Source organism: Aspergillus foveolatus (assembly GCF_047715535.1).
Source record: "Aspergillus foveolatus strain CBS 279.81 unplaced genomic scaffold BDW70scaffold_27, whole genome shotgun sequence".
Classification (NCBI taxonomy): Eukaryota; Fungi; Ascomycota; class Eurotiomycetes; order Eurotiales; family Aspergillaceae; genus Aspergillus; species Aspergillus foveolatus.
The window spans coordinates 30,822-54,584 of record NW_027396091.1 but is presented as its reverse complement, the minus strand read 5'-3'; the positions used below and the strand labels follow the sequence as shown (position 1 = coordinate 54,584).

General features: G+C 51.6%; 8 protein-coding genes and 3 non-coding genes across 11 annotated transcripts; 6 read left to right on the top strand and 5 right to left on the bottom strand.

Annotated features, from left to right (window-relative positions):
* Nucleotide 1: 1 nt before the first annotated feature.
* Nucleotides 2-2,271, bottom strand: BDW70DRAFT_56967 (MFS transporter). The gene is made up of 2 exons (XM_073744302.1): nucleotides 488-2,271; nucleotides 2-421 (listed from the first exon to the last, which is right to left on the bottom strand). The coding sequence occupies exons 1-2, from the start codon at nucleotides 1,895-1,897 to the stop codon at nucleotides 125-127; spliced, it is 1,707 nt and encodes a 568-aa protein (XP_073595506.1). The 5' UTR covers nucleotides 1,898-2,271; the 3' UTR covers nucleotides 2-124.
* A 615-nt stretch (nucleotides 2,272-2,886) lies between these two features.
* On the bottom strand, nucleotides 2,887-4,829 carry BDW70DRAFT_150607 (bifunctional metallophosphatase/5'-nucleotidase; the record flags this gene model as incomplete). Its single annotated transcript, XM_073739179.1, has 7 exons — nucleotides 2,887-3,380; nucleotides 3,430-3,703; nucleotides 3,799-3,907; nucleotides 4,000-4,227; nucleotides 4,276-4,456; nucleotides 4,507-4,663; nucleotides 4,776-4,829. The coding sequence occupies 7 exons, from the start codon at nucleotides 4,827-4,829 to the stop codon at nucleotides 2,887-2,889; spliced, it is 1,497 nt and encodes a 498-aa protein (XP_073595505.1).
* A 530-nt stretch (nucleotides 4,830-5,359) lies between these two features.
* Nucleotides 5,360-5,441, bottom strand: BDW70DRAFT_t111. Its single transcript has one exon. It is a non-coding gene; the product is annotated as a tRNA-Ile (tRNA).
* Nucleotides 5,442-6,087: 646 nt separating this feature from the next.
* On the top strand, nucleotides 6,088-6,183 carry BDW70DRAFT_t113. The gene has a single exon. It is a non-coding gene; the product is annotated as a tRNA-Ile (tRNA).
* Nucleotides 6,184-6,515: 332 nt separating this feature from the next.
* On the bottom strand, nucleotides 6,516-8,229 carry BDW70DRAFT_137043 (putative short-chain dehydrogenase/reductase family protein). Its single transcript, XM_073736967.1, has one exon. The coding sequence runs from the start codon at nucleotides 8,178-8,180 to the stop codon at nucleotides 7,155-7,157; it is 1,026 nt and encodes a 341-aa protein (XP_073595503.1). The 5' UTR covers nucleotides 8,181-8,229; the 3' UTR covers nucleotides 6,516-7,154.
* BDW70DRAFT_160381 (uncharacterized protein) lies at nucleotides 6,638-7,111 on the top strand (the record flags this gene model as incomplete). Its single annotated transcript, XM_073740840.1, has 1 exon — nucleotides 6,638-7,111. The coding sequence occupies one exon, from the start codon at nucleotides 6,638-6,640 to the stop codon at nucleotides 7,109-7,111; it is 474 nt and encodes a 157-aa protein (XP_073595504.1).
* A 529-nt stretch (nucleotides 8,230-8,758) lies between the features above and the next one.
* Nucleotides 8,759-8,854, top strand: BDW70DRAFT_t114. The gene has a single exon. It is a non-coding gene; the product is annotated as a tRNA-Ile (tRNA).
* A 385-nt stretch (nucleotides 8,855-9,239) lies between these two features.
* On the bottom strand, nucleotides 9,240-13,802 carry BDW70DRAFT_56922 (Hydantoinase B/oxoprolinase-domain-containing protein). Its single transcript, XM_073744301.1, has 3 exons — nucleotides 12,730-13,802; nucleotides 10,559-12,679; nucleotides 9,240-10,509 (listed from the first exon to the last, which is right to left on the bottom strand). Exons 1-3 carry the CDS (start codon nucleotides 13,708-13,710, stop codon nucleotides 9,688-9,690), a joined length of 3,924 nt encoding a protein of 1,307 aa, XP_073595502.1. The 5' UTR covers nucleotides 13,711-13,802; the 3' UTR covers nucleotides 9,240-9,687.
* A 385-nt stretch (nucleotides 13,803-14,187) lies between these two features.
* On the top strand, nucleotides 14,188-16,555 carry BDW70DRAFT_168434 (Zn(II)2Cys6 transcription factor; the record flags this gene model as incomplete). The annotated part of the gene is made up of 4 exons (XM_073742470.1): nucleotides 14,188-14,348; nucleotides 14,426-15,068; nucleotides 15,116-15,455; nucleotides 15,505-16,555. The coding sequence occupies 4 exons, from the start codon at nucleotides 14,188-14,190 to the stop codon at nucleotides 16,392-16,394; spliced, it is 2,034 nt and encodes a 677-aa protein (XP_073595501.1). The 3' UTR covers nucleotides 16,395-16,555.
* A 96-nt stretch (nucleotides 16,556-16,651) lies between these two features.
* Nucleotides 16,652-18,635, top strand: BDW70DRAFT_137039 (allantoate permease family MFS transporter). The gene is made up of 2 exons (XM_073736966.1): nucleotides 16,652-18,181; nucleotides 18,259-18,635. Exons 1-2 carry the CDS (start codon nucleotides 16,934-16,936, stop codon nucleotides 18,478-18,480), a joined length of 1,470 nt encoding a protein of 489 aa, XP_073595500.1. The 5' UTR covers nucleotides 16,652-16,933; the 3' UTR covers nucleotides 18,481-18,635.
* Nucleotides 18,636-22,190: 3,555 nt separating this feature from the next.
* BDW70DRAFT_160376 (uncharacterized protein) lies at nucleotides 22,191-23,702 on the top strand (the record flags this gene model as incomplete). The annotated part of the gene is made up of 3 exons (XM_073740839.1): nucleotides 22,191-22,337; nucleotides 22,474-22,582; nucleotides 22,633-23,702. Coding segments are annotated over 3 exons (1,326 nt in total), but the record flags the coding sequence as incomplete, so codon positions are not given.
* Between the last annotated feature and the right edge of the window lie 61 nt (nucleotides 23,703-23,763).

Genomic DNA, 23,763 nt, shown 5'->3' with positions numbered 1-23,763 from the left:
GCCCATCATTATAAAACAAAACCATTGTATTCGGGTATCATCAGTCTATAGTCTATACTACAACTCAACTACGGAAATTCACCCCGCGCCGGCATATATGTCTAGATTTCTGAGAGATGCAACATCATTGCATCAACCGATCCATTCCCTCCTTCCACCTTGGTCCAAACACTTTCATGACAACAATAACGCCGCTACTCGCGAATGCCACGAGCCCGATGATTGTAAATAGCCACCCATTTCCGATGGCGTTGATGATGGGTGCAGTCACAAACGAGCCGACGCAGCTGAAGATATTGCGTGTAAAGTTGTTTAGCGCAACGCCCTCTGAGGATTTCTTTGGCATGAATTCCGTCAGCATGGTTGTTACCATGCTAAAGATTAACATTGAGCCGACGCCAAAGAAGAAGTTTGCTATCATCTGCAGAGACGTAGATGTTAATCAGGGTTAGGCGGACGGATAAGTTCGAATGAGACACGGACGTACCGGCGCAAGCCAAAAAACCCCCTTATCAACCGTCCACCCATACCAGATAAGTCCAGCTGGGTAGAGTAGCGCACCCAGCCATGCATTCTCCCGCATGCGATCTTCGGGTCTGAAGATCAGGTTCCCTTTTTCATCATACCTGTTCGCCTTCTTTGCCTCACGCACCATGATCTTATCAATCCAGCGCCCGCCGAATATACTCGACACCACATACCCCAGGGAATTCGGAATGTAGAGGAGGCCTACGATCAACGTATCGAAGTTGTAGGGTTCTTTACCAAAACTATTCTCAATGCTGACGTTCAACACATACAGTGAGCCGAAGGTTATGGCAGCGTAGTAAACTGTGAGCAGCACGGGGAGATATCGCAGATATAGGATGATCTTGAGAGGATCGAGGAAGATTATTTTGATGAGCTTAAGCCAACGGGCCGTCGTGCCAAGGACTTGGGTCTGTACGGAGGAGACGCGGGAGGCGCGGCGGGAAAGTGGCTCTTCTGTTGTCGAAATTGGATCAGCAAGTGGCATAAGTGGTTTCTGGTTCGCTCTGGACAACGTCTCCGGAAGACCAAGAAGAATGAGAACGACGACGACACCGCCATACGCGCAAAAGAACCACATTGTGCTTCGCCAGTACCACCGCTGCGCCAGTGCTCCTCCCACGATCGGTGCAATCAATGGCCCGCACAGCGGTCCCAAATAGAATATTCCCATGGCGCGCCCTCGTTCCCGCGTATCCCATATATCAGCAATTGTGCCCGCACCAACAGCCTGAACAGACGCCGAAGCACCACCACTAAGCAATCTCATCACAATAAGCATAGCAATTGAGCTCGAAACTGCACAGAGAACATTAAACACGACGAAGAGCGCGAATGAGGCTATGTAGATCGTCCGCCTTCCAAGCCGTTCACTGAATGACGACCACCACAGCGGGAAAATAGACATGCTCAGCATGTACAGCGAGATCGTCAGATTCGTGACTGTTGTCGTAGCGTTAAGCTCTTCTGCTACTTGTGAGAGCGCAGGAAAGAAGATCGAACTCCCCATTGGCGCGACAGAGCCGGCAACTGCGACAACAAAGGTGATGAACCATTTCTTACTGCGCGGGTAGGACTTTGGGTTTTCGATCTCTTCCAGCAGGGTGATTTGGCCAAAGAGGCCACGGCGCGAGAGGCGCGGGACTACCTTCGGGGCTTCTTCTGGATCCGAGCCCAGCGCGGATTTCGCTGGCACTTGGTCCTCCGCGTCTCTGCCTGGCGTTGTTGCGTGTTCTGGTTCTGAGTGTTCTGAGTTCTGCGAAGAGGAGAGGGAGTGCAGATCCTCTTGGTAGTTCGAGATCGGCGTAGAATCCTGGGCCTCATAGGACCGTTCCGGGCTCTGAGTTCCTACAACACTCCTCTCCTGCATTTTGAAGGTTATAACCGATGTCTGTTTGGTTGCGATACTCCAAATGTCGAGGTTCGTGAGTTCAGGCTGCTGGCTGCGTCGTTATAGAAAACACGCCGAGAAGATGTCCATGAGTGCTGCAGGGCCGTTAATACAGGGTACCCAGAAGAGTGTTCACAACAAAAGTAATAATAATCAATAGACAGTAAGGAGGAGAAGAAAGAGAAACAATTTCCAGAGACTTGAGTGCAGTCGAGGTACCGCAGTGAAATCCAACTCCACCGATCTGCGGGTCTTTCTTCCCTTCAAACTCACTACTTTCCTCTCCTTTGTCTTCCTGAATTCTCGCCCAATCCGCGTTTCTGCCTTTGAGGCCCCTCGAAAACTCCAGAGAGCTGAGTCTCTCTTGCGATGCCGTTCCAACCGATCCTCCAGTCGGAATCGTTGCAGTTGGGCCATAGACCCAGATAAGCCGGCGGTCCACTTGGTGGTAGCCGAGGTCGAGCATCATGTTTCTGGATATTTATCCGGCGATCGTCTCTCTGTTTGTTTGTCAATCCACCACTCAATCTGGCAGATCTTGCGTCACTGGCATGCTCATTCTTCGCAGGCTCATTTCCAGGATAGTGTTACGAATGATCCTCGAATCCTCAATGATCCGCAGGCGGTTTGCAAGTTGGAGGACGTCGATAACCGAATAATCAGGCCTCGGCTGCTGCCAAACAACAGGACGGTCTCCAGTGCAGCAGTGCTCCACTGCGATAGACAAGATTTTTAGATGGGTCTTGGGCATCCACCGGCTTAACCCCAGGTCCAGGATGGCCTCTACATAGCTGCACTGCTGCACTCGGAATCTGGACATATTATCAGCAGTATGTGCAACTCCAGACGTCAAGAACAAAGGTACTGAGATCATTAATCTCGCAGGCTATACGACAACGCGACCAAGGCATCAACACTCTCTGAGACTTCTCTGGCAGCAATCTAGATCTATTCGGAAACGCTAGACTCTATACAAATCTGATTCTATCCTCTACAACAGGTTTCACGATAGGCAAAGAGTCGGACGGATTCTGACCGACTATGGTCACTGCTCGGGCTCGCTCGATACCTATAGCATGCATGTCACCATCGGACGATTCTTCATGCCCGAATATGGCAAGAAGCAGGCCAACTTCTGTTATGGCTGCCTCTTCACCTACGAGGGTCTCCAGTTGCGCAAACCAAGAGAATCCGTCATACCCGCGCGCTATGAACGACGGCATCGCGACGGTATATGTGCGATCCGGGTCCAGCGGCTCGAGGCCACCATCAGGCCTCTGAAAAAAGACGTCTACGACTCGAGACCATTCAGGTCGGTGCCAACTTGCCACGACTCGCAATCCTGACACTTGCAAAAACCGGCCGTCAGTATGCATGTCGGAGACAGAATTCTCGAGTGCAAGCCGGACGATCGAGCCGGGCAGCTTCTTCACGAGAACGGCATTTCCGAACGGACAGATATCTTGCGATCCTTGTCAGCGCTTGTCAGTTGCAAGCAAGATCTGGCTTACTGATGATATCTCTGACTAGCAGGGGCTCGCCGTCCAGCTCGGTTGCGCCCAAGATCCGGTCACTTCTGACTGCGCCGCTGTTGAAGAGTCCAATGTCTGTGTCATAGAATGCCCGAACGGCATCGGCCAGCATATTCCCCATGTTAGTCTCTTGGCTGCGGACCATGGCATTGCGTCCGTCTATTGGGGTAGCTGCGTGCAGGAGCGGTCTTTGAACCAGCTTTCCGACTTGATCGTGGATCCCCTGCAGAATTTCGACGACATGCGTTGGTGGCTGCGGTGCTGCAACTGCGACTTGAATATCGGTGTATTGGCGCACTTTCCCGTCAGCCGTGTGAAGGCTGAGGGGGCAATATGCGGTACTCACACTTCACCGTTGATGCTACTACGGTTCCATTCTCGTCTCGTTGCACAATCAACCGTACCAACGACAAGCCTCTCCAGTCGGTCCCGCTTTTTACGAGCCTTATACTTCCCTCTGCATCAGGGACTCTTCCATCTACTTCCACCTCGGTGGCTTTGCGTCCCTGTTCGACATTTCCTGCAGTAAAATCCGTGTCACCTGCAAACCTCCTTAGTACGTCGTGATCATGGCCGCCGAGTAGCAAGTCGATCCTGGTGTCGCCGCTGACTGTCGCATTGGCTACGGCGATATCCTCTGGCACGCGCATGTGCGTTAGTGCGACGACTAGGTCGCAGCGTTCTTGCATTCGAAGATGGCGCGCTAAACGGCGAGCCGCGTGCACCGGCGGTTCGAACTCACAAGGTGGTAGCAGTTCACAGTTCGATGGCCAGTCACTAGCCTAATCAGCTGGACTCAAGAACTCATTCGTCGCTCATACGTACGTTCCTGCAAGTCCGATAAATCCAACCTTGAGGCCATTTTCCAGGTTACGAACAATATATTCCCGTGCGCAGCCAAGCGTTCGTTTCTGGTCTCCTGGGAGATGGAAAGCGTTTGATAGCAACCACGGAAATTTTAGCTGGCTCGACAGCTCTATCAGCCTCGCATCGCCAAAGTCAAAGTCTGTTATTGTCAGTGACTGGCATAAGACAACACGATTACGCGCAGCCAACCATGGTTCCCATAACACCCAATATCAACCCCTACGAGGTTCAGTAACGGACACACCTGCGCCCCTTTCAGCACGCTTGCCTCGAGAGAGGGCGAGAAAGCGTCGCCGCTGAATAATGTCAGGGTTTGGGAGGCGGGATTGGAGGCTGCGAATTCGCGCTGCAAATTCAGGAACCTCGCAAGTAGGGTCGCAGAGGGGATGTGGTACTGACACGAAAACATTTAGATATAAGGCCAATTTTTTGGCACTATCTGAGTAGAGCAAACTTACTACATCATTGAAGTGGACGAACTGAATCTCGTCGACTCGCATCTCAACCGTCATATTCCCTTGTCAAAGGCGACGGTAAGTGCCGATATGAAAAAGTTTTGCGTCGAGAGCAGATCTTTTGTCAGCAGTCAACTAACATAAGTTTCCCTGTGGGTTTGTGTTTACATATGAAAGCTAAGTTATCAGTTATTAAGTGTAAAAGATCTGGACTTCTGGGGGAATACGAGATGCAGGACGCAGTGACTCTTCTCGGCGCAACCCGCGCTCCGCTGCTATTTCCGAGTAGGTCTGCGTATCTTCCTACCGGTCCCAAACCTAAGTCAACACACATGCAGCGTCGCTGCTGCCTATCGCATTGGCATTTCGCATTGGCATTATCACGGAGTCGCTGTCTTACCATATGATCCAGAACGGTTAGCGATGAGTCAGAGACATCGTCTCAGTCTGACAATTGAACAGAAATGATGGCGCTAAGAGCTTGGCGTACTGAAAAACATATTAATCGCTCTCAATGTCGCCAATTGAGAGGGGAGCTCCTAATGGAGATGTTTCAAAAGCGGAATCAATGAAAGTGGTAAAAAAAATGGTCCCAGAGGGGATCGAACCCTCAACCTTGGCGTATACTTAGTATTAGCACCACGCGCTAACCAATTGCGCCATGGAACCATTTGTTGGTTCTCGGGCTTAAATATCGCCAATATAATGCAACAAGCATAATGCAGCCAAACCGCCAGGCTTAGGAAGCGTGTGTGGTCGCAAAAGTCGTCAATAGCATCCAGAACTCGCTTAATAAGGGGATAAGAAACCGGAAATGCCTAAAACCAGAGCTGCGGTAGGCTCTGAAAGATTGTCTGGTTAGGTGTCGAAGCCTGCAATCCCCTGCTGCTACCCAGCGGTTGTGGTGCTTTGGCTGCTGATCAAAATACCGATAAATGACTAGGCTTTTAGAGCTTGCTATGGGATCATCAAGAAAATCAGAAAGGATTTATCAGACCCGCTAAGACCGATGAGAACATTCTGAGACGGGCAGAGACAGGGGGAATCCGCAGACAGATCCGGCAGACAAAGACTACATCGTTCGGTCCGCATTATACAGAAATATTCACTGCTCAAGGGTGTACTGAATAAGTAAAACTCTGCTAGCGGCCTATATATTGCTACAGGATAAGGGGTCATCCGTAAGTAATATGTTTAGCGCCAGAGTAGAGCTAGCACAGCATTCTCCTATGTGGCCCAAGGCCCATTATGCGCACCTAGTGATAATAAGGAATTGCTTTATATACCCTAGACCAGTCATGCCATCAGCAATCAGGGTTCCATAACTCAGTTGGTTAGAGTGTGGTGCTAATAAATGATTTCCTAATCATTTGTGACGCCAAAGTCGAGGGTTCGACCCCCTCTGGGACCATCCTTTTTTCTTTTTCGGCTCGGTCGATTTTACTTGGATACCGAACCCCAAACCTGAACCTTCGAAACGGCTTCTTTAGCTTACAATAGGCTTAGATTTGTTTAGAACTAGTCCGTCAGGGCTACTTTAGTTATGGGTGTCGGACAGATATAGAAGGTTTTATTGGGCGAGCATTATTTGTCGTTAGCATGTTTCTGTATGTTGGGTTCTTGCAGAAGGTCAGGTCCTGAGAAAGGTCTAGTCCGAGTCATGACATCAAGCCCGCTGATCTCACTTGCACATAACTGTTCCATCATATCGCCTTGACACATTTATAAGCTCAGATTGTGACCCAGAAATAAACTTTAGTCTATAGCTCAGAACGTTGTGAGAGTATTTCTTCTATTCTCCTTTGTCTGTGTCCTTGTATGTGCAATAAGATACAGAACAGGGTTTGGCTTCAGAACGCACCACGATGTCCAATCATCAAGACGCCTCCAATTACTATTCCCTCGCACACCTCGGCAGCACGCATCCCAGCTGGACAGGCCGTTTCCAACCTAATCCTGCTGTAGATGACAGTGCAGCATCCGGCGCATATCCCCCAGAAGCGGGAGATAACGACCCCGACGTCTACACCTTCGACGACGCCAAAGAGGTGGATGCCGATGTTTACGGGGACGGAAGCCCCGATCTTCGAGTAGAAACCACATCCTTCGACAAAGGCGAAGGAAGCACGGTATATGACCCCGAGAGCGGTGCATACGACCAGATGCTAGATTACACAACTAGTGCTGGTGAATATAGGCATCATCGGGAACGAATGACAGAAGATGGAGTATTCCAGACGCGCGATGTGACGAAGCGGCAAGATGGAACGAGGCATGTTCATCGGGAGTATGAGAATCCTCTAACCGGGACGAGAAGGATTACCGACTATGAGCAATAGCCCTTCTAGATCGTGTTTGGTAATAAAGTCCATGCAGTTGAATCTATGACTTGAACTCCTCCATAATTCCCGGCTTGATGCCCTTTATTATATCCGTCAATTCCTTCCAGAGCCTTTTCTGGATCATTTTCCCCTCTTCATTATAGACCCGCACCGATAGCGCCTCGTCCGCGACGATTCCGTTGACCATGTACTTCCCGTGGGACTCGGCCCCGGCACTCGCAGCAGTAGCCGTCGTGCGCGCTCCGACCTCTTCTTTGCGCGCAAAGAGTCTCTTGAAGAGGTTGAATACAAGTGCCTCGACGCCCTGATTCTCGCGCGAGAGCTGCGAGTGGCAGAAGCCCGTGTCAAGCATGTTGACTACCACAGATGGCTCGCCGTCTTTTCCGTCACTGTCGCTGTAGAGTTGCTCGACAAGTTCCCTCGTCAAGTATACATTCAGCAACTTGGTAACTGGATACCGCTCATCCATTTTCGCCGTAGCTTCATCGCTCAGCGCAGCAAATATGCCCCGAGGGTCTGTGGATTGTGGGAATCCCGGCCAGGCGTGGACCTGGCTCGTCAAAACCGTGAGATGCGGTGGAGTCGATCGATTTGGGAAATTGGTCCCTGTTTCTCGCAGTTTTGGGAGTAGGGCGATGGCGAGTAAGAAGTGATTTATCGTGTTCACGGTAAGAGAATGCTCATACCCCCCATCAGCCAGTCGAAATACCTTTGTAGCAACAGCCGCATTAAGAACCAGGACATCGATCCTCCCTAATTCCTTCTTTGCCTTCTCCGCAAATGCCAGCACCGAGTGCCTGCTCGCCAGGTCAAGCGGCCATACCTCGCAGGTTCCAGGTTTACAGGTCGTGGATTCCTCGATGTCTTTGGCGGCATTCTCACCGGCAGCGGTGTTCCGCACAGCGAGAATCACCTTATTAGCACCGAGTCGCGCAATGTGCCGGGCTGTTTCTAGGCCGAGGCCGGTGTTGGACCCGGTGATTATGGCGGTTTGGCCGGTGAAGGGGGTGGTTGGGATTGCCGGGGTGATGAGGAGTTGGTTATGGAGGAAGGTCGGGAGACCCATTCTGTTTTCTCCTTCTCTTCTGGGTAGATGGGTTTAATGTTTGATCAAGGAATAGAAGAAGGGAGTTAACTAGGTGGCGGTGGTGATGTTTAGTATTCCTCTTACCTTGGGGGCCAGCGGCTAGGCTGCATGGCTTGCGTTGCACCAGCTCTAGCCCTTGCATTTGTTCCTTAGTGTCGACGTTGGGCTGAGGCTGTGCGTTCTCACATTATTAGCAACTGTGCCTTCTGGCTGTTCTGGGTGCTCGTGTAAGCGAATCCCAGTCAATCTCCTGCCCTAGAAATACCTACAAGCGAGCTCCATACGGAGAGATATAAATATACATAATGCACATTTGGAGCGAAGCACGAACTTAGCCGCTGAGAGGGGCCAACAACATCATAACATGCACACAACTACACCGGCATCCACAGATTACTAGGATACTTATATATATACTAAAATTCTGAAGATCGATGCATACATGTTGGCTACTTCTGCTAGCCGTATCAATATTTGTCTTTTTTTTAGCCCGAAGGTTGAAAGACAATAATTTTGTCTATATAAAATCAAGAAATACCCGTTGTCACAACAAAAAGGGTTCCATAACTCAGTTGGTTAGAGTGTGGTGCTAATAAACAGTCGTCTGACCGTTTGTGACGCCAAAGTCGAGGGTTCGACCCCCTCTGGGACCAGCCTTTTTTGCTCTTAGAGAGTAGTACTCTTTTTCGACCTGGTGGCATGGGGCGTCGATGTGGGGTGGTGGGGTGCGGATATCTCTTGTACGGGCAGCGGGTTAAGGCCAAAACTGATGAAATTATTGTTGACCGACGCTGTTGGAACATGACTGAGCAAGTGGCATAAGATCAGACAGTCGTTACGCCGGGGTATGATGAAATCTCCACCATATGTGTATACAAGGACGCGGACGACCACTGGTCCGGCAGGACTTAATAAAGGTAGCATTAAGTAGTCAATTTCCCTAGAACATCCTCACAGTTCACCGGTCACACCAAAAAAAAAAAGAAGACATGGTGTATTCATAATCTCCTCATCCAGTTGAGGATTGCCAGTCATCTGCCAGACTGCGCTCATTCTCGTAGCCATTGCCACCTTCTCCGTAGAGCGATAGTAGGTAACAGCGTCAAAGACTTGTGAATTAATATAAAGGAGGGGAGCTAGCGCGTAGATTTCCAATGCCCAGGTCTCCGTCCACTTGACTGGTGCTGATTCAAGACTGTTAATGGACAGGATAGGACGTACACTGCGCGGACTAAACCAGGGTGCATCTTTATGCTTGTAAAATGCGATACGCTTAATTATAGCCTGTAATCTGCAAAGAAAGGATTACAGTAAAAACATAGGATTGCGAACATGTGACTGGAAAACCTACCCAATTTCTCTTCGGAAGCATGGTATCGTATTGTCCCTAGCGCAGTACCCACAGAATAGAAACCGTAAATCTAACAAAAGAAAGTTATACTAGGTCGTGCCCAAGCCAAACCAACCAGCAACTCCAGCTGCTGCTCTAATTCCCGGTAGCAATGCTATGCCTCACACCCAACGACCCATTAGTCAAGAACGACCTCGAGTCTTGCGGCTTTACGAAGACTGCCTCCTCTAACCCTTCACCATCCTTAACCGGAGTGCCGTATCCACCACCACCCGGCGTTAGAATGATGATCCGATCCCCAGCCCCAAACATGGACGTCTTCCTAGGTCCCAGCGAGACCATTCGTGTGGCGCCGGTAACAGGATCCTTGCGGACCCAGATATTCTGACCCCGTTCACCATCACTGCCACCCTCAAGCCCGTATGGTGCCGTGACACGTCGATCAGAAAGCACCGAGACCTGCAAAGGCATCCTGAACTCAATCTCACGGATACAGCCATCTCCACCGCGCCAGCGGCCGTTACCGCCGCTTCCATGTCGAATTGAGAACTGGTGCAGGATGACAGGGTATCGCTTTTCGAAGATCTCTGGATCTGTAATGCGAGTGTTTGTCATGTGAACTTGCGTGCAAGAAGCACCATGCCAGCCTAGTCCGGCGCCCGCACCACCGCAGATGGTCTCGTAGTACCCGAAGCCCTTCTTAACTTCACCGGTGACAGGATCAGTGCCTCCGCAGCCGAAGGAGAGGTTGTTCATTGTGCCCTGAGACGCAGCGGCGGCGTTGAAAGCGCGCAGGACGAGGTCCGCAACTTTCTGGGAGGTTTCGGTTGTGCAGCCAACTGTTGCGGCGGTGGGGGAGGGGGAGAGGATGGTGTTGTCGGGGCAGACGACTTTAATGGGTTTGAGGCAGCCTTGGTTGAGCGGAATGTCGGTCGAGATCATACAGCGGAGACAGTACTGGACATTTTGTTAGTAGGGTAAGTCAGAAGGGAGTGGGGTGCTTTACCATAATGACGGAGTATGAACAGGTTGGAGGGGCGTTCAGGTTGCCAGAGTGCTCAGGGCCGGTGCCGGTAAAGTCAAAGACGGCATCGCCAGTGTCCTTATCAATGGTCACCTTGAGCTTGAACGGGATGCCGTCGTCATTATACTCGGTAGCCTCAAGAACACCGCCTTCGTACCTGGCGGCGAACTGCTTCAGGAGATCACGCACTGCCTGCGCAGCGTTTTCTTGAATTGCGTACATGTACAGCTGCACCACTGGCCAGGTGAACTCTTTGACCAGAGCCCGGATCAGCTCGATACCTTTTTGGTTGGACGCAACGGCGGCCTTCAAGTCTGCAATGTTTTCAGCCAAAGTTCGGGTACCACTGCAGCCGGGGAATGACGCTGGCTCCTCGTAGAGATGCTTGATTAGACCAGCCTCGTCAAAGACACCCTCTTTAATCATCTTGAAAGACTCGATGGCAGCACCCTCCTGCCAAAGCTCCGTACTGTTAGGAGGCATGGAGCCCGGCACAATACCACCAATGTCTGCATGATGACCGCGGTTTGCGACAAAGAAGATGATCTCTTTGTCTTCGTCATCGAAAACTGGGGTGATAGTGGTGATATCAGGCAGATGGGTGCCACCAGCCCGGGGATGGTTGCTGATGAGGACATCGCCTGGCTTCAAGTCAGCCTTGTATTTCTGAGCCTGGTATGCGATTGCAGTGCTCATGGAGCCAAGATGGCTAGGAATATGAGGCGCGTTTGCGACAAGACCTCCGTCAGCCGAGAAGATGGCGCACGAGTAGTCAAGGCGTTCCTTGATGTTGACCGAAATGGAAGTCTTCTCCATTGTGTGTCCCATCTGCTCCGCCACCGTCATGAAGCGATGACCAAAGACACTGAGCTGCACAGGGTCGACAGTCTGTGTGCCAACAGTTTGCTGTTCTGCGCGGTCAACTTCGAGGATGACGTGTTCAGGAAGGATGATGGCCTTGCTCAGGTGATCGACGACGATAGTCTGAGTCTTGTCGATGACCATGGCCGGGCCTGTGATGTGTACACCAGCGCTCAATGACTTAAGCTCATACACAGGCGTCTGTGTCCAGCCGTACTTCTCGAAGAAGATTTGCCGCGAGAAAACAGGAGTAGGGCACGGGGTCAAGCCGTCAGAGCTGTACTTCTTGAGCTCCTCGAACGGGCTGGAAATGTTCAGCACACGGGACTTGCCCACACTTCTGACGCGAACGTCGTCAACTAAGATATCGCGAGTCTGCGAGAAACCGAACTCTTGAGTGTGTCTGGCAGTAAAAGCGTTGCCAGCGTCTGCCACATCCCCAGTCAATGCTATCATCAGAGATGTATCGCTTCCTTGGTACCTCATGTTGAGGAAGTATTCATGCTCAGTCACTGAAGCATCAAAGCCCTGGGCCTCGAGTCCTTCAGCTCCTCGGGATGACAGTGACTCAAAGCGAGCCTTGATCTCCGGCACGGCCGCTTCAGAGAATGTTATAGCAGCAGGCTCTTGGTTCTCAACAACCACATCAGCCAAAGCCATTCCGTAGGCGGACAAAATACTTGAGTAACAGGGGATGATGGCTCGCTTGATGCCCAGGTCACGGGCAATGAAGACGGCATGCTGACCTCCAGCACCGCCAAAGCACCCCAGGTTATGGCTGGCCGCTCCGTAGCCGCGGCCTTCGCTGAGAGTTCGGATCGGTCGAGTCATGGTGGCATTCGCAATGGCTAGGAAGCCAAGGGCCAGTGTTTCTGGAGTAAATGGTTCGCCGCCGTCCTTTTCCTTGTTGATAGTATCTGCAAGGGCGCTGAACTTCTCTTTGACAGTATCATAATCCAACTTGCGAGGGAAGGTTTCAGGAATGATTCGACCGAGGAGGAAGTTGGCGTCAGTGACGGTCAGGGGACCGCCACGGCCATAGCATGCAGGTCCTGGGTTGGCTCCGGCGCTGCTGGGTCCTACTTTGAGGAGGCCATTCTCCCAAGCCAAGATCGAGCCACCACCAGCAGCAACAGTGTTGATATCCAGCTGAGGAGTCTGGATAGTGACTTCGGCCAGAGTGCTCTCAAAGATATGTTCCAAAGCACCAGAGTATCTGGCTACGTCGGTAGATGTGCCTCCCTGTGTAAAAGAAATTAGTATAGATCCGTAAAGCAGAACAATAGACTTACCATGTCAAATCCTAGCACGGGCGTGCCATCGGCGTCATCGTAACATGTCCTTGAAAGCCCAACTACACCACCAGCAGGTCCACTCAGCACACCCCTCAAGCCCGTAAATTTAGACCAGCTTGTCAAGCCACCATCCGACTGACAGATCAAAAGCTTGTTGGCACTCTCATCTTCCAGCTGTCCTTTGAAATTCTTGCGGAACCCATCGAGGTAGGCAAATGTCATAGGGGTAAGATAAGCATCTGCAACGGCTGATTGACTCCGAGGGACAAATTTGGCCATGGATTGCAGAACAGACGAAGCAGAAACCTTGAACCCCATCTCTTCAGCAAGCCTCTGAACCTGGAGCTCATGCTCCGGGTAGGTGTAGGAGTGCATGAATCCAATGGCTATATTCTTGAACCCATGAGCCTTGAGCTTCTCAAGATCTTCCCTGACAGCGTCAAGGTCTGGCTTCTTCATGATTCTCACAATCTCCCCGGTCTGACCCACAACCAAATCCGGATCTGATGAGACGTCGATGGGTTCTTCCGGCTGGGGAGCTTCGCTGGCTCCCTCAATGGTGATGCGCTCATCGACTTCGACGACCGTTTCGTATAGTTGCTCTAATCGCTGGACAGTAAGATCGAAGAGATTTGGTCTGGTTTGGTTCCCGATAAACAGGATATCGCGGAAGCCTTTTGTGACGAGGAAGGCGACGCGGTCACCCTTTCGCTCCAATAAAGCGTTGGTAGCGACTGTAGTTCCCATGCGGATTGACTCGATGGGTTCGAGATCTAGTAATGATCCCTTGGGTATTGAGGTCCCTGAGGCAATCTCTAGAACCTGTCTGATACATTCTGTTGGCGCGTCGTCATACTCATCGGGGCATACTGAGAGAATCTTGAAGACGATGTGCTCTTTTCGTCCAGGCACCTCAGCCCAGCAGTCGGTGAAAGTCCCGCCGCGGTCGATGGCGATACGGACACCCTGGGTTGCCATGATGAGAAAGAGGATGAAGGAGGTGGAGGAGGAGGTGAAGGGGAAGTGAGGGAGACGAAGGAGAGGAAGGAAGTGAAGGTGCGAAAGATGAGATTGAGGAATGAGCAGACATCTTGACTCTCCTTCGCCGTCTAGTTTATATCAAAGATAGGCTGCGGTGTTGAAGCTGCGGGGATTGCTTGCGAGGGGAACACTGCTGATTGGCTGACGCGGCAAGATTCAAGATGCCGGGGATTGTGCTCGGTAAAGAGACAGCTGCCGACTCCAACACTCCGGCAACTCTTCATCTTTTAGCTATTAGCCGTTTACCCCATACCCCACAATTACTCAGTTCCATGAGACCGAGACTCGCAGACTATTACTGCACTAGTACCGACGGCAGAAGAAAGAACCCACTACCTAAAGGTGCACTCGATGAGTAGCCGGGGACCAACACGCCCGAGGCGGCTTCTGGCAGCGTGAGCACTTCAGGACCACATGCGTGATAATCTTCTAATACCGTTATGTAGTTGTCATAGATGCCATTCCCAAAAGACCAAATGCTCCGGCAAACGGCCGTGTGACGGATGTTTATCTACCGGTCGGGCTGAGGAATGTCAGTTCCCTGCCAAAGAGCGAAAGATTCGAGTAGATGAAAGGTCAGCAGAGAGAAGAACCAGCTAGATCAAGGCTGACAAGCCGCCAGTTATCTCAATAAACTCGAAGAAGAGAACAGGCGTTTGCGAGCCCTCGCTGCCCGGAGCCCGGCATTGGGAAACGAGCGAGTCACCACAGATAGCGAAGATCAAGACGAATCTCCGCCGCTGTCCAAAGAGGAGAGTAACTTGCTTAATCCTCTCTTTGACAAACACTCGGAGAATCCCGTCCACGAAAGGTCTCTGGAGCCTGGATTCATTGGAGAAGCATCCTGCGCTGCTTTCAGCAACCGACTCCTATCATGTCTCGACGACACATACACCCCATCTACGACGGGCTTATCCAACTACCATCGCCTCAATACGCGGGAGCGAGTGTCAATGCACCAGGGTGCAGAGTTCCCTGAGCGCATGCATGTCAAGCTATTGCTGAATGTCGCGCGACGGTTTATCGGGAACTACCACCCGCTTTTCCTTGAAGTCACGTTTATGAAGGAAATCGATGCAGTCTATAGAAGAGAATTGATCCCATCAATGTTATGGCTGTGCAAATTCTACGCACTCATGGCGCTGGGAGAAGTATACACTCACAGGAGAGGAATAGGAGACAACAACAGAGTTCCAGGAACGAACTACTACGTACGGGCAGTGCATCTGTTGCAGGAAAATCTAGACTATTACGAGGAGCCTTCATTGATGCAAGTGGAGGTCTTGACGCTTTTGGTAGGGGAAGTCCACTTGACTGTGGTGGCCCAGCTAACAACCGGCAGGCATGGACCTCACAGATCCTCGGCCGTATTAGAACTGCCTACTGCTACAGTGGGATAGCCATGAGGCTGGCCCTAAGTCTGGGGATGCATCGATCAGCCGCACGACATACCACGTTAACGCCAGTAGAGCGAGAAAGTCGACGGCGGACGTGGTGGGTGCTCTACTTCTTTGATCGCTTCTCAGCCTCGAAACTCGGCCAGCCGATCGCCGTAAGGGATGAGGACATTGATGTTGAGATGCCAAGTATGGACGGACTGACAAGAGAGGAGATGGCCGAGTTCCTTGATCCTCGAAACCTCGTAATCAACATTAAATTAGGCCGGATTATTGGGAACATCCGTGAGTACAGCCTATATGGTTTAGCTTCGTTTCTGACAATCCTCGCCAGTAACCCAGGTTTACGGTATACCAAAAGCCACAAAGGGTCTTTATATTCACCAAGTGCATAGTATCTTAAAACAACTTCGAGCATGGCACGATGGGCTGCCGTTTGACATGCGTGTAAGGGAACGAGGCACACCCCGTCCAGTTGCAAGCCTCCACCTCGCGTACAACCAATGCATCATCCAGACCACTCGTCCCGTCCTCCTTCATCTCTTCAAGCTACAGTTCCAATTAGGCTCTAAAGCACGAGAAGAGGTCACGCCGCGACAAAGCGTCTCGTCCATCACTTTGGCCCTGGCCGAGAGCTGCATCAATGCGGCGCAGGCATCGAGCCGCATCGTCGAGGGTCTCTTCCTAGACGGCTCGATCGCCACATTCGGTTACTGGGACGCTCACCACATTTTCTCAGCGGCGATGATCCTCATTATGTCCGCCATGATGAAGCCGTCAGCCCACAACTCGGACTGCCTCGAGACACTGCTGAGTGTCCTCCGATCGATGAAGAACGATGGAAATATTCCCGCAGTTGATTTCTGTGAGAGGCTATCTCACATTCAGGCGCGCGTATCGGCCTTGCGGGCCACGGGCCGGTTCGGCAGCGTGGAATTTGACAGACCTGCGAATAGACTGCCGCTATCTGGATATGGGGGGGCATCGACTGCCGCAGCCACTCAAGACCAGCCACTCCATACTCCAATGAGTCTGGAAGATGATGCACACAGAGATAATACAGCACTCTTCAATTATGAAAACGTTGATGTCCTAGCAAATCCCCTGATTGGTAGCTTCCTGGACAGGAACCAAGTGCAATGGATGGACAGTCTGTTCGCAGAGGATGGAACGCTGAGAGAATTCGCTTCGGAAATTGAAGAGCAGTTTATGTTTGGATCTTAACCCAGATCTTCAAGAGAGCATCGAGCATGACAATCTATGACATTATGTTTTAGCACTCCGCACTTTGCCAATGCCAGCATTGTCCTCGTGCCTCTGGTCTTCGGGCCGGCAAAGTTCTGTTGCCACCACGCTTATCGCACTAAAACCTTCCGGGATATGACTTGGTAGCCATCATGCCGATGTATCATTACTCCAAACCCCTTGGATTGGTGCAAGGTAATATGAGGAGTAGATATCTCCGGCAACTATCAGATTGCCGGTCCCCCTTCTCCCTTTCGGCAAGTCATACCCGACCGAAGGGCCCACGTTGCATGCTGGTCTTAACCCAGCCTGGTTTGGGGTCGTGGAGCCCTAAACTCCACCACCCCCATGAGATCCTGTTACCTGATAGAATCTCCAGCGCCGCACGCCCGGCCATTATCTCGTTATCGATCCGGGGTATTTGCAGATGAGATGCCGGATGGCCCATAAAACGTCCGCGGTCCTCTCTTCCTCGACTCCTTTCTCTCCCCCTTCAATACTAACGGCTCCGCCCCGCCATGTCCGAGTCGAATTCGATGTCCGACACCGTCCCAGACAAGGAGATCGAGCAGCAGCGCATTGACCATGACATCTACATCGACCCGGCTGCGGAGAAGGCTCTTCTCCGCAAACTCGACTTGTGGATTGTGCCCCCGGTCATGCTGCTCTACCTGCTCAGTTTCCTCGACCGTGTTAATATTGGCAATGCCCGCTTATACGGGTTGGAAGAAGATCTCGGCTTAGAGGGCGATCAGTATCAGATCGCAGTCTCTATCCTCTTTGTCACCTATATCCTCTCAGAACTTCCCTCCAACCTTGTCATCAAGAAATTCACACCATCCCGCTGGCTCTCCTTCATTACCACCGCCTGGGGCATCGTTGCAACCCTGACGGGAATAGTCCAGAGCTACGGCGGCTTGATCGCTTGTCGTATCATTCTCGGCGCTCTTGAAGGCGGCCTGTTTCCAGGTCTAGCTATCTACCTTACCTGCTTCTACACAAAGAAAGAATACGCTCTGCGAATCGGCTATCTGTTCGTTTCGGCCGCCATTGCCGGCTCCGTCGGCGGTCTTCTCGCTTATGGGATCGGCCATATGGACGGTGTCGCCGGTCTTCGTGGATGGCGCTGGATCATCATCCTCGAAGGCATTCCTACCTTCGTTCTAGGTATTTCCATCTGGTGGTGGCTAGCCGATTCTCCTGACACCGCGCACTACCTGACCATGGCCGAGCGCGAGCTCATCGACGCCCGCATGCGCCGACAGATCGGCCACACCAAATCCTCCGACCAGATGCACAAGAAGGACGTCATAGAAGGTCTGACGGACTGGAAAATCTGGTTGTTCACAATCGGCCAGTTTGGTGGCGACACAATCCTCTACGGATACTCGACTTTCCTACCGACCATCATCCAAGGGCTAGGCGATTGGAGCTCAGCAGAAGTTCAGGCACTTACAATCCCTTGCTACGCGCTTGGTGCCGTTAGCTACATTGTTACTGCGTGGTTCTCGGATCGCACGCAAAAACGCGCTGTGTTTACCGTGTTTTTTGGCCTCACCTGTGCGGCGGGGTATGCCATTTTAATCAGCCCTGCGCCCGGCGGTGTCAAGTACTTTGGCTGCTTTCTTTCAGCCATGGGACTGTATGTGATCGTCGGGCTGCCTCTTGCGTGGCTTCCTAGCAATAACCCCAGATACGGGAAGCGGACCGTTGCAACGGGGTTGCAACTTACTATCGGAAATTCTGCGGGGATTCCTGCTCCTTTTGTATGTACCACTTGCCAACCCCCGTCTCTTTTTTTAGCCTCTCAACCAGACTTGTCAAAACTAACGATACTATCCAGCTCTACAAAACAAACGAAGGACCCCGCTTCATCAAGGGCCACGCCGTCTCAATGGGCCTCGTCGCTATGTCTGCTGTCATCTATCTGCTCTTCTGGGCTTGGTTCCGGAGGCAGAATAAGAGGAAGAGGGATGGTAAGGAGGATTGGCGGGTTGAAGGGATGACGCAGGAAGAGGCGGAGGAGCTGGGCGAGCATAATCCAAGGTTTATTTATACTTACTGAGGAAATTTGTCTTAGCGTGGACTATCTAATTGACTGGCCTTTTGGAATGTTACTGTTAGCTTATGGCTCTTGTATGGTTCTTGTCTGTTTTAAGCTCTTTGTGTGTAGGTAGGTAGATGGACGTTCTTAATTTGAGCCCTAACTCACCTTTCCGATTCCCGGACATCTCGCCCGCTTGGCAGAAAATATCTAGAAATATATTCGAATATATAACATACAAGACGTTCAAATGACATCTAGACTATTGGGAAGGTCGAATACCGCCCACGACGTAACTCGCATTCCTCTTTACTAGCTCTAATCTCCGGCTTCCGACATTCCAGCCAACCCGGAAGCCCAGAAAGAATGTGAGGCTCCTATAAACAACTCTTCCTCATGGAATAAGGACTCGACCTCTTCTGGTCTGTCTTCGGTACCAACAATTTCCGTATTTCTGGTTAGCATCCCCAGACTCTTGAACTCGAATATGAAACAATCAATCCTCCTCTACACCCTGACCCTACTGACAGGCACGACCATTGCCGCAAAAACCTGCACACCGAGCTTCGACTACTGCGCCGACGAGCTCATCAGGTCAAAAGGTGCGCTTTTCCGCTTCAGTCCATTCTCTCATCATGGTCCCAGTTAAGCAAATATACTAATAATGTTTCCTTCGCCTAGGTTTCACCGAAGCAGACCTGAAGGCAGCCCTCGTAGGCACAGAGTTCGAGAGCACGGACGTGAACAGTATTCTCTATCACTGTACGAACCCAGGGGCCATTGGGCACCCGAAACTTTGTGCGAGTGGGTGTCAGGATTCGGTGACGGAGGGGAGTAAGAAGTGTTGATTGCTCCTGTCTGGAGCTGATGGGGTATTACCATAGAGAGGGTGGGCAGTTGGGCTGGGAGAATGGACTAAATGGAATGACAAGGATTGAATGTATTTGTACAGTATGTTAGTACTGCTGGAAAGATTGGTTAACTGAATGCGTTGCCAGGGTAGAGATATGTGTCAGCATTTACAGCTAGGCCAAAAAACCAACTGGCAATATGCCGGTCCTTATATTCCAACAATATGCATGGTCTAAGTCTACTCTACCCCTTCAAGTGCGGGATAAACGTATACATAAATATATATCTAGGTAACTCACCTAGTACCAGGGGTTTCGTCGAAGAACGCCAGGTTGGGGAAAATGGCTAGGAACTTGATGACAGTCAATAGGTTCTACTGGGCATTAGACTTGCCCTTCTACTATGCAGATTCATACGTAATGGCATGATTTTGGGGAGATTGGGAGAGAAATATAGAGTGCGATTCACATGATAGCAAGCGTCACCAGGTTCAGACCCAGCGAACTTATGCGCAAGCTGCCAAATACAAATTTCTCCGGTCCAGTAACAAGTAAGACAAGACAATTCTTTGCGGTAAACGCCCGATGAAATTTATCGAGGCTGAAAAGGCCTGGACTCTTGACTGTCTCGAGTACGCGTAGACTGAAGACTTCTCACCACGAATGGATCCTCACGTGTGAATCAACTTATGGATATTAGTGCATCGCGTATTGAATTGCAGCCCTAAGTATAGAAGATTCCCAGCATCTGTAATCCTACCTAATAGTCGTGGCTCATGACAAACCGGATAAAGTAAAGTCGCCAGTTGAGCTGGCCTTACTGCATAGAAGTCAAGCCCAGATGACTATCTGATGTCATTGTGGTTTGGCCACAGGGTATCCAAGCGTCCGTAGGTTGGGGCATGAATTTATAGTTCATCCCGCATGGCCCGCTTTATAGCGATCAGGCAGGACGAACAAGTCGATAGACGCGACAGGGGCCGCAACGTGGAAACTGGAGGGCATGACCGCCCGCTGTGTTCGCCTCCGCAATGCCCATGCGTTCCAAGTAATGGGTAGCCATTATACGGAGTATGCATGAAAAACGACAGCAACGAAGGAATAGACGCCTTGGATTCGGAGTTTCTTTCACGTTTCACTTGCAGGATCTGATCGCGGGCAGGAGTCCTAAAAATTAGCAAGTGTCTAATGCTTTCGTAACCAGGGGCTTAGTCTGTTTGCTCAGATCAGCAATGCAGCGGACGGTCTGCAATTCGCATGCAGAGATGCCACTTGTCGACTGCCGTATAGCGTCTGCCTCACTTTGTACAAGGTGCCACTGCGCGTTTTCGTCGAGGGTTTGGCAGCGGTTGAGACCATCCTAGACGTTGATCATAATTCCGGGCGAGTTCAGATTTTCTTCGTTTTTCTTTTCTTTTCTTTTATCTTTCCCTCGAGAACTCAATACAATAGGCTTAGAAACAGTGCTAAGAGGGTCATTAATGTGAGTCAGCCTGGCTCAGATAAAGATAAAAGTCGGTGGACGATGTTCGGTGTGTTGGTGGAGACTTGTGGTCTGTGTCTGATCGACGTGGAGCGTTGATTTGGCGGTCGTGGAGAAAAAGCGCCACTGCCTTTCTTGCTATTTCCACGCCCCGACCTGCTCCGCCCATCTTGGATCTGGAGACAATGGACGATACTCAAATCATCTTGCACGTCATTATTGAGTTCAGAGTATCCTCCAAGCAGCAGCATCATCATCATCTCCATCCTCACCTTCCGGATTATATTCGCTCCCAATTGGGATGAGACCGCTAAAGCCCGGTGGTTCCACGCACATTGAAGCCCAGCTGCCGGCCTGCCAACCTCCCACCCCGCGGTCCCAGCCTCCTGTATCTCGCCCGAAACAGGTGGTGTTGGGCAGAGACTTGGTGGGGAGATTAACAGTCCATAGTATGACTACGCTGATGAATGCAGAAATTGATTATTTTTAACGCCGAGAGACAGAAGAGTCAGGAGTCCGATGCCTGGTCCCGATTTCTTCCAGACGTGTCAGGTACAGTACCTGCCCAAGCAAGGGAATACGGCTTCCTGGGAGAATGTAAACCAAAATGCATGCAGTTGCGGATTGTGACAGAGAACCTTCTGGGACCTATCTGTACTCCGCCGTGGACTGTTTCTGAGTCGGACTGGTGATTCATACTAACAGGCCGAGTCGCCTAACTGTTGGCCCAGCCTCTCTGGACTCAGAGCCCGACGGACGATTGTAACACCCCACTATGCCGCTATGTCCACGCACTCAGGCCCAATGCCGCCACTTCGCTCCTACTGGCTTCCATGCAGCAGCTATCATCGCTGATTGCACGATGCAGACCGATTGCACTTTGCAGCAATGCTCCCGAAGAGGGTCGTCTTTCCTTGTCCTCAGTCGGCCCACCGGCCTTGAGACGTGGCCCAATGAGACAAGATGCCGTTTGGGTAGTTCGTCAATGACATCCGCAGTCTCAAGGCCAAAATCTCGAGACTTCCAAACAACTGGATCCTGGACGAACTGCGATACGTCGCCTCGCCTTGGTCAACAGGGGCTTGCGGATAGACGGGATTCCCCGCTGCGATTCCTAGTGTTCGATCCAATAAGACTTGGACAGCTGCTGAACCCTGCTATCCAGTGTCTTTCTGCTCCCAGATTCCAATTCTCATCTGTCTCGTCGCCTCATTATTTTTTTTTTCCTTGTTTGTAATTGACCTCTCACCTGTCACGCCCCCTGAACCGACGATTACACAAGCGACCGTGATCTGATGTCTGATTGATTTTTTATATTCACGCCTCTAGCCTCAGCTCACACGAACCTATCATATTTTTAGAGCTGGCACACCACTCCTGACCACCCGACCCTTGCGATGGCCAAAAAGAAGGGCGGCAATAATAAGAAGAAGGGTAACAACGCCAAAAGGGCTCCGGTAAACGACAACAACTTTCCCAACCCAGAGGTTTCCAAACCAGTTTCCGACCCGGCGGAATCCGAGGAACATGGGGTCCCCGATCCAGTATGCACAGCTCCCTCAGTACAATTATCAATCTTTCGATGATAATCTTCAATTTCGTTATCAAACCTTCGACCGTTATACGGCTCAGTTCTCATACCATCCTGTCTCTGCGGATTATCTGACAGCTAATAATCAGGACAACAAACCCGATGCCCCGGAAGCTGAGAAGGACCAGGCCCCAGCCCCAGATGCTCCTCAGAAAGATGAATCAAGCAGTGAAAACGCTTCCTCACCGGAGGCGGAAGGTATGCCACCCAACTGTATCCAGCTAAGCGTATAATGCTAAGCGGGATAGCATCATCGGGTGCGACGACACCTCCCGATACAGTAGAAGAGCCTAAACCCGAAGGCTCAGAACCTGAAGCAGAGAAACCAGCCGAAGAGGCTGCTCCACAATCTGCTGAGGAAAAGCCAGCTATTGAAGCGGCCGAGCCGGCCGCCGAACCGAGCGAACAAGCAGGGACCGCCCCTGCCGATCCCGCAGCGGATGAGGCTCCTGCTGAGGAGAAGCCAGCGGAAGAGCCAGCGGAACCAGCGACTACAGAACCGGCAGAAGACCAGTCACCTGCTGCGGAATCTCCTGAACCTGAAACCACAGCAGAGCCCGAGGCAACGCCTGCGCCAACCGAAGAGGCCACGCCCGAGCCGGCTGCGGAAGCAGAACAGCCCGCTGCCACAGACGCAGTAGCAGAAGCACCCGTTCCAGAAACCGCAACTGAAGAAGGCCCAGCGCCCAGCGAGGAGAAAAAGGCTGCGACTGAGACGACCGAGGAACCTGCGGCTGAGACTCCTCCGGAGTCATCCGCGGAGGAAGCCAAGCCCGCTGGCAAGAAAAACAAGAAGAAGAATAAGAAGAAAAAGAAGAATGGAGTAGAGGAGCCTGAGCCGGCAACAAAATCCGAACCGGCGGCGGAGTCTGAACCAGCAGCGGAACCAGAACCAGCGGAGCCAGAGACGACAGCGACACGGGAACCAGTAGCAGAGCCCGACGCAGCTACACAGCCTGAACCAGCGGCGCCAGGAGCAGCAGAGTCAGAGGCGGCGGCGGAGACCGCACCAGCTACAGAGCCCGAAGCAGCTACGCAGCCTGAACCAGCGGCGCCACAAGCAACGGTGTCAGAGGCAGCGGCGGAAGCTAAGCCAACTACAGAGCCTGAAACAGTGCCTGAGGCAGCACAAGCACCAGCCGCCGAGCCCGAGCCTGAGCCCGAGCCTGAGCCCGAGCCAAAGACGGAAGAGCCTGCAGCTGCTCCAGAGGAGCTAAACGAAGAATCCACGGCTCCTTCGGGAAAGAAAAAGAAGAAGAAGAAGAAGGGCAGAGCAACACAGTCACCTCCACCTGAGCCCTCCGAAACTGAGCAGCCGGTGGCGGAATCCGAGCCAGCAGCAGACGCAGCTGCAGAACCGGCAACAGAAGCAGCAGCAG

Coding starts and splice junctions, on each gene's coding strand:
- BDW70DRAFT_56967 (XM_073744302.1), bottom strand. CDS start 1,897: ATGCAGGAGAGGAGTGTTGTAGGAACTCAGAGCCCGGAACGGTCCTAT. Junction 422..487: donor GGGTTTTTTGGCTTGCGCCG/GTACGTCCGTGT, acceptor ACGTCTCTGCAG/ATGATAGCAAACTTCTTCTT.
- BDW70DRAFT_137043 (XM_073736967.1), bottom strand. CDS start 8,180: ATGGGTCTCCCGACCTTCCTCCATAACCAACTCCTCATCACCCCGGCA.
- BDW70DRAFT_56922 (XM_073744301.1), bottom strand. CDS start 13,710: ATGGCAACCCAGGGTGTCCGTATCGCCATCGACCGCGGCGGGACTTTC. Junction 12,680..12,729: donor CCGTGCTAGGATTTGACATG/GTAAGTCTATTG, acceptor TCTTTTACACAG/GGAGGCACATCTACCGACGT. Junction 10,510..10,558: donor GTTCATACTCCGTCATTATG/GTAAAGCACCCC, acceptor CAAAATGTCCAG/TACTGTCTCCGCTGTATGAT.
- BDW70DRAFT_137039 (XM_073736966.1), top strand. CDS start 16,934: ATGTCCGAGTCGAATTCGATGTCCGACACCGTCCCAGACAAGGAGATC. Junction 18,182..18,258: donor CGGGGATTCCTGCTCCTTTT/GTATGTACCACT, acceptor GATACTATCCAG/CTCTACAAAACAAACGAAGG.